We start from the raw sequence: 8,602 nt of genomic DNA on the forward strand, positions 1-8,602 counted from the left end.
TACTCTCGCACCCATTTGCTTTTAATGGCATTATTTATAGCTTTCTCGTGCGATTAAAAATATTCCACTCTTAAATTATGAACAATATTTGTTTCAAACGAATATTGAACATGCAGTGAAAAAAAATATCAATTAAAATTACACAAGACATTAATGAAAGCAACAACAACAAAAAAAGAAAAAAAAAGAAAAAAGAAAAAGAAAGACAACATTTAAAAAAAGTTTTATTTATTCAAATTGTAAATACCAGACAAACCGTCTTTGCTGTTAACAGAAGAATGTGACAAGCCAAATGAAGGTTTAGGAAAAGAACAAGTGAAAGAGCAAGTGTATGAACAAGCCAATAGCACCCCCCACCACCACCCCCAGTCCAGTTTCACAGTGAACTCTTCGCCATTCAAATCCGTTCGTATCCATCTCTGCGGCGATCTCTGACCACAAGGAAGCTCATCAAACTGATAAGAATGAGACACACGACGGCTGCCCCGATGATGATGGGAATGATTCTCTTGTTATAGTCAGCCCAGCACTCCACCTCTGAACCATGGAGAGAAACAGAGCAGCAATTATGTGTAGGATTTAAGTAAAATACCTTTTTTTAAAAAAAATTCTTTTCAATAAGAAATTTAATGTCTAATATTAAACTTTTAACATCTAATGGGATGTCTTTACACACAGTCAGATCATAACAGAGCTCTCATTCTCAAACACGGGACCACAAAAAAGGCTGTAAACCTGAAGGGTTGTAAGATGTTGTCCAATTTGTTCATTTTTTCTGCCTCAACTCTAAAAACCTAACTTTGGGCAGGAGATATTTGGTTTCCATTCATTTGTTTCTGTGAAAGCTAGTCACCTTTTCCATACTGTCCTTGAGACAGGTTGAAGGCCTGCATCTGCACAGGAACCAGCTTGATCTTCAGCTCAGACGACATCAAAAGCAGATTCTCAGACTTGCACATGAAGCTTTGACCGTTAGCAGTTTTGAACAGCTTTTCATGGGCCAACACACCTTTGTAAGTCTTGTCTGTTGGGAAGAGGATGAAGCACAAGAGTAGTTAAATTTTCAGTTTATGCTGGGCATCTGAATCACACACCAGCTGTTTGCTGCGTCTTTTCCTTTGGCTCTTACTGGAACAGTCTTTGCAGACAGGCATGGGAGACAAATGTGCATTCATCTCGATGACGTAGAAAACAGTCTTCTCCTGGGGACAAAAACAAAAACATTTGAGCTGATTCATAAACAACAGAACATTACAGCCTCGATGTGAACGTGGATAAGGCAGACCTAAACTGAGTAAAACTGACTATGATGTGAAGAAAGGTATCCACAGCAGGCATGAGGATGACACGGAGAGTTCACCCAGCAGTGAATGAGTGTTGTACCTTTTTGAATTTGAACTGCAGGCTGGCACCATTGTCTGGCAGTGTGAGAGAGAGAAGAGCCTCTTCTTTGCCACAGTAACCACTGACCCTAACTCTGGATGGGTCCAGGTCAAAATACCAGGTTTTCTGATTTCAAAAGGAGAAAAGTAAAGGCTCAGGATCAGCATTACAAGTCACCATCTCCTCTCACTTTGTTTGATTTCTGCGTTACATTGAAGAAAAAGACAAGCAAATCTTTCCTTCTGTGCTGGGTCACATCTGGATCAGTCAGTGAAAAATAGGAGCGCCTCACAAATGACTTAGAATCAGATGATGTCTGTTAAATATTGGAGCCCAATCAATGTCGCGCCCAGTGTCTCAATTTTAATCTATATTATTATAGCATAGAAAGAAAAAAATGATTACACTGAGGTCAGGTGTAAACGACTTTCAAACCGATTGACTCCCATGTGAAACGATCCAACTGTAACTGAAAAAAAAATAAATAAGCTGACGGCAGTTGGAAATTTTTGCAGTGAGAAACCAGCTTGTGACACCTCACAAAGACATGCTGATACAAACACACACTTTTTGCAAAAACTGCTGAAAAGCAACAAAATAAAATTCATACTAATACACAAAAAGCAGCATGCCATTGACCACACACACACACACACACACACACACACACACACACACACACCAGCCGCTGACCTTGTTTTCAGTGACCAAGAACTCTGCTCCCATGGTAATTCTGATGCAGGGTTTCCCTCCATCTTTCTTCACATAGTTTCCTGCACCCATATATTAAAAAAAAAAACAAAAAACAACAACATAGTTTTGAACTCAAGCATGCAAAATTATAATGCATGCCACTTTCAAATATTTCAGTTAGTCACCTTTAAAGCCATCACATCTGCATCCTTCTCTGAATAGTAGTCAACAAATGAACTGTAGGCCATCTGTTTTGCACACTCATGTTTCCCCAAATTCTTCACGTATGCACAGTGAACTATGAATCAATATTGCTTGCAATTCTTAGCCTTCAAAATATGAAATTAATCAGCATGACAGACGATCATTTGTGTCAGGTTTAAAGGTTATTTTATCTTCCTTACGTCCCTCTACCTCGTGTCCCATTACACCAGCATCTCTTTGTCTGCTGTAAATGAACAGGGGATTTGGACCATGCATATACATGGAATAAAACAGGTGTACCCGTTTGAGGAGTGGCCTCAGATGGCTGCAGGACCGGCCGGTAGATCTGACCCTTGGAGTGAAGCTCAGACTCCAAAGCAGGCTGGATGGAGCCATTAGTGCTCTGAAAGTGGACACCTGGTAGAAGATCACACCTGTTATTTTCATTGTCTGGTCATACCCAGTTTCTTTCTTTTTTTTTTCTTATCCCTTGCATAAAGTTGTATATCATTTAGAAATGAATAAATAACCAGTGGAAGTCTTCGCAAAATACAACACAGAACCCTCTTTCAGTAAGTATTTACCTGAAAAAGGGAAAAAGAAAGAAAGAAACTGGTCAAATGCATTAAGGGGGGAGTGCAGTAGGTCCACTATCTTGAATGCCCTTCACCCATTAACTCCAGTCCAACACAGCTACTTCTTTATTAACCCAGAGAACCAGAAACGATTGAGCACTCCAGTTATTTGGAACAGTCTGAACCAGTATAGGAGCACAAGTTGGATGAGTTGGAATACTGTTAGTCATGATAATAAGTGGAGCAGTATGGCTCATTTTAAAAGCACAGCTGCAAAGTGCTTTACTGTTCGGATAAAACTTACATTAAAGAAGTCAACATACACTATACACACAAACATGCTTTCAAACATACAGTCATCCATTCATTTGTACTGTGCACATATACTTCTATAGAAAGGTGTGAACACATAATAAGGAAAAGCTAACTTGTAAAAATAAGTTTTCAGCTGCCATTTAAAACTGACTAGCCGACAATGGCTGTTCCAAAGTTTAGTAGCTACAACTGCAAAAGTGTGGCCACCCGTGTATTTAAAATAAATGATCGGAGAGGCCGACAAGGTCTGTGGCAGATGCAGGAGTGACAGATGCAGGAGCCTGTCCATGTAGGTCTTACATGGACAAAAAACCCATCAGCTGATGGGTTTTTTTAATGTTACAGCCAGGGGAGGTTTGAAGCTCTAATTCTTGAGTCAGCAGAGCCTTTTACACACTGCATGCCTTAGCGCTCAGCAGCTCTGTGGTTTGTCACTTTACAGCCAAGTTGCTTTGGCTCCCAAACATTCTTAATATTATTATTTAGCATTTTTGCTCTTCATTAATTTCTGAAGTGTTATGCAGGTAAGTGGGGGGAAAAGGCTGTCTTAATGAGTGTGGTCAACAGTAAAAAAAATTAAAAGTCAAGTAATTTTAAATGAGTCAACAAAAACAGCATTTCAGAAGGTGCAGAATTTTATGACTCAGATAATAGTGCATGCAGCATGAGAAGTACTTCTGCTCAGGTCATACCACTCTTTTTTGCTAAAACCACAGAGTGACAAGCGCGACATCTTTGGGACAGCTAAAGACCACTGTGTGGGAGAGGAAACCAGCGCAGTCTCATATATGACGTTTACCACACTACACTCTTGCAACGAAATATTACCATTTAAACAGAAGTGGAAACAGTAGTATCAAAAAGAGTGAGAGTAAAACAATTGAAAATGGAAGAACTTTGGTTTTGACATGTAAATAAAAAACAATCCTGTCAAGTGAGTTTAAGGTCACCTGTCTGTGGATGGTTGAACTCCACTTGAATGCTATTAGACTTACCTGGAATGACAGCAGCCAGGAAGAAAAGATACCATCCACCTCGGTGGCCTTTTAGCATCGCAGTTAGAAGACAAAAGAGAATAGCCATGCCACTGGATCAGAAGTGCAGCAGCTGTGCCTTGATGTCTAATTGTGAAACTGTTGAACACCTAACACCTAAATGAAGGGTGCAAAGGAAGTGAAGTGACAAAGGGGGTGGGGCAGAGACCGCTGCCTCACTCAGCATTGACACATCTGAAACTTGTTTTAAAAAGACAAGTTTTAAAGCCTTCCAGCTGTTAAATGCAAGTACCTTTGTATTTAGTGTTCAGAGAAATCAGGTTTTAAATTCTATGAAAGTGTTCTGTTCAATGAATTCCTAGTTTTTAGGGAAAATATTACTGGTCTAGTGAAAAAGAAAAAGATTACAATTCCCAGTCACATATTAAAGGGAAAAAATGAACCAGCAGAGCAGAAACTCTTTTAAATGTCATAATCATTCTGTTTCCCGCTATTAATTTACATGGCACAGGCTGGCACTAAAGTGTCAGTTACAGGAAAAGGGTCAGGCAACACATGAGCATGCCCACAGATTCAGCTGTAGGTGATTGGGGTTGAAAGACTATTTAAACAAGAACACAGAACGACAAAAAAAAAAATTCATCAGACATTAGTTATGTAACCAGGTTTTTGCATATATTTTGTCTTGGAGCATTATCCAGCATGTCTATGTACATGGCATCACAAAGATGCAATAGGATCTGGATATACTGGGTCCTAGTTCAAGCCAATTCAATAAGTCGAGACAAATTCTTAAAGAGTTGGGAGTCGATCAAATAAATAAATCATCTTGATGTCTCTGGTAAAGCAGGAAAAATAAATGTCCTGTGGAATATTCCGAAGTTTAGCCTGGGAGTCAGATGATGTTTCACTTCTCATCCAGAAAGTTTCTTCAGTTCTAAAACTAAAAAGTGAAGAGCCCCAGGTATTTAATCCCTAGTGGGGATTGTCCCTTAAAAGGGCTGTTAACCCATTATTAATCATGTGCCTCATTACATGAGCCAAGGTGTGAAAAAAGGTCGTTACCACTAGAGGTTTCAGGTGAAAACACTATGAGACCTTGTTGCGCCCTATCATGTGACCTACTCACCGGATAAACAATGTCACTTGGGGTTTTGGGGCCTGGCAAGGGACTGCATTGTAGATGGCTGACAGTTGGTATCGTATGCCACTCTCTCTGTTCAGTGATGGCTTCTTTTACTTCTCTATCAATCCATCTGCCTTCTTGTTCCAAAATCGGAACCGTGGCATCTTTGAAAGAGTGACCTTTATCCTTTAGATGCAGATGTAAACAGAGTCTTGTCCTGTCGAGGTCTTTCTCCAATGTAGAGGTCTGAGCACGCCTCACTGTACTGCACAGTGGTTGGCTGAAATTGTTTTTAACATGAAAACAGAACAACACTGCCCACAAGCAGCAAGACTGGTGACTGCATTAAAATACGAAATAGGCACTAGACTTTTGAAAATGTCAAAGCACAGCTCACATAATACCGCTTATCAATCATAAACTTAATATGTTGTCATTTTGCGCCAGCTCAGGTTTCTCAAAACCTGAGATGTCCTTCTCTGAGCTTTCACCTTCCTTTTTAATCAAAAAGCTCAACTGTGGGAAGTTAATTTTTAAAATGATGTTCAGAAAATAGAAATTTTACAAGAAATCCACAATAAAATAAAGAATATCATTGCATTACATCACTTTCTGTTATTTAGCAAGATCTGATGTCCAGAAGCAACAGAGGATAAAAGGAGGAAAAAATGTATGTAGCATGTTTCTTTCATCCATAGCACTTAAATAACCTAAGGTTATTATTAAAGGAACCATTTTTGAGCAATTTATTACTTAAAACATCTCTAGAGCAGCAAAGTGATTAAACCAGAGCCGGAAGCACAAACTAGGAGATAATCAGGAATTAAACAATGGTGCTTAAGCAGGCAGAGTACACATATTGCACCACAAAGGCAAAAAAATGAAAGAGATACAGACCACTAACTACGGGAGTGGAAACAGAAGGGTAACAAGAAGCAGGTGTTGATAGTCAAGACAATGAATTAGGGGAGGGAGTGAAAATTAAACACAACGCACAAGTTACAAATAAGTATCAAAATAAAAGAGGAAATGAACAACATCATGGCTGAAACAGAAATGCAGGAACACGAATAAAGTCAACATGGAGGAATACAGAGGATTAAAAGATGAGGATTAAAACACAATGATATCTACAAACCAAAACACAGTAGTCAAGTAAACAACTAAAACATGAAAACAAGTAAAACTTAAATCAACATGAAAAAAATAATCTGGGAAAACACAGAGAACCAAATAAGACCAGAAAACGCACTGATAATAAGGAACAATAATAAACACCTTTCTTTTGTTTTCTGTATACTCCTGTTTGTCTATAATCCCCCTTGAATGAATACTGTTTTTATTTATTCCTGCTGTCTTACTCTTTATATATTGTAAAGGAGTAAAATACTCCTGCACCACATGTATAATGAAAGGAAAGCAAATCACAATGCGCAGTAGCGGTTTTAGATATGGGCGACATGGGCGGTTGCCCGGGGCACAACGCACAAAAAAAAAATGCTCATACTCATGCTGACCCGATGTCATGCCAGCGCATATTGGGAATGGCATAGGCACCGATCGGTTTTCTGTCGCCCATTTGCTGGGAGTAATGGCGCCCTCCGTTAGCGATGTGCGCCTGCTGCTTGCGGCACAGGGAGGAGAGGGCAGGAAGGCGGGGGATTCACTGGCTGGCTGGAGCTGCATCTAATAACCAACAATAATATGATACAGACTTATAATTTGCACCGATGTTTTTTCGAAATTCTATACGCGAAAAGTGAGCGCGAAAGCCCTCGGTGCGCCTGCTCGCTGCTGAAGTCAAAGTAAAACTTTATTGTCATCTCTGTTACATACAGTGCAGTATATAGAGAGATGAGAGGATGAGGCTCCAGTTATAGCAGTGCAAGTAAACAAACAAGAGTAAGAAAATAAATATACACTTTAGGACTCGGGGTAAAGGGATCAATAACAATTTGAAATTTATAATTTACAGTTTGATGATTTAAAGTCTCACACACAACCTGTCGAAAGGGGAGGGGGCCGGCTGCTTCCAAATAGAGCACATTTCATTCATAATGATGTAAATCCAAGCCCATCATATTCATGATTTGAATCCTGGGTTGTGCGAAATCCTAGAAATACACCTTAGACAAAGTGAATCTGTGAACTAAGGTGTAGGTCTATTAGATTATGTTGTGGTGATCCTCGGGTTGGGGGATTTGTGTTCATACTGGAGTGCAAAATTAAAAGCAATGGAAGATGGACAAGAAAAGTTCAAAGCCATCAGGTGCTCATTTTAGAAAAAGGAGAAAAGAAGAGGAGGAGAAACGAGCAAAAGATGCAGGTAAGCAGATGTGTCATTGGATAATGGCACGTCATCCTGAAACAATCAGAATCAGAATACTTTATTAATTCCTAAGGAAATAATGTGGGTTACAGTTGCTCCAAAAAAGAAATTGTAAAAATAGTAACAGTAACAGACTAAACTCCAAACAATGCATTATGTTACAGATTTTAGTCAGTGTCAATTGTTGATTTGTCCTGTTCTCATTGTATGACGAATTATGGTGAAATTCAGTATGGTTTCAACAACAGCTCTATGTTAATGTACAATCCTTAATATGTTTTGTGTGTGTGTGTGTGTGGGGGGGGGGGGGGGGGGGGTATTTTCAACTTTTTGCCTCGGAGAGCCTCGGCCGCGGGCTTGGACCTCAGAGGGTTAACCCAACAAATCATGAAAAATTAAGTTGTACATTTTCCTTCATGACAGTGCAGATTTCTGGCATTTTGTGTAAATTCAAGCATGTAACAATTTGATTTTTTTTTCTACCAAAAAAGTGTGAAACACAAGTTAGACTTGAGTTTGTAAATGACCCGTTCCATGTTGTTTACCTTTCTGGATTTTTTGGTCTACATATTTATTTATTATACAAGCTGTACAGTACATAAAATCAAAATTCACATGTTTTCTGTAACCAAAATGTTAATTAGGTGGGCTACGGAAAATAATTAAGTTTTAGACTATACTTAAATGAAACATGTATACTTACTGCACTTGAACCCTTTTAACCATATGTAACACCTGCATATGTGGGTTTACCGCCCCTGGTAAACAAAGATAATAATACTGTCCACATTGTAACCAAAAATTAAAAGTGTATTGATTCATAAGAATAAATGTATTTATTTACGTATTTATTTGCTTTATTTTTACATAAGTACAACCAAGCAGAGCAAATGTTTTTGTTTTCCTTCTTTCTTGCGCATGCGTGAGATTGAGAAACCCACTTCTCCACCTGCGCGAGCTCTGCTGTTGTCATGACAACACA

The 8,602-nt window shown here is 39.0% G+C and overlaps 1 protein-coding gene across 1 annotated transcript; it reads right to left on the reverse strand.

Annotated features, from left to right (window-relative positions):
* Positions 1-202: 202 nt before the first annotated feature.
* lamp3 (lysosomal associated membrane protein 3) lies at positions 203-4,287 on the reverse strand. The gene is made up of 7 exons (XM_080887325.1): positions 4,166-4,287; positions 2,581-2,697; positions 2,077-2,156; positions 1,384-1,509; positions 1,130-1,202; positions 854-1,024; positions 203-537 (listed from the first exon to the last, which is right to left on the reverse strand). The coding sequence occupies exons 1-7, from the start codon at positions 4,251-4,253 to the stop codon at positions 398-400; spliced, it is 795 nt and encodes a 264-aa protein (XP_080743451.1). The 5' UTR covers positions 4,254-4,287; the 3' UTR covers positions 203-397.
* Positions 4,288-8,602: the final 4,315 nt, after the last annotated feature.

This window comes from Rhamphochromis sp. 'chilingali' (assembly GCF_963969265.1).
Source record: "Rhamphochromis sp. 'chilingali' genome assembly, chromosome: 7".
NCBI classification, from domain to species: Eukaryota; Metazoa; Chordata; class Actinopteri; order Cichliformes; family Cichlidae; genus Rhamphochromis; species Rhamphochromis sp. 'chilingali'.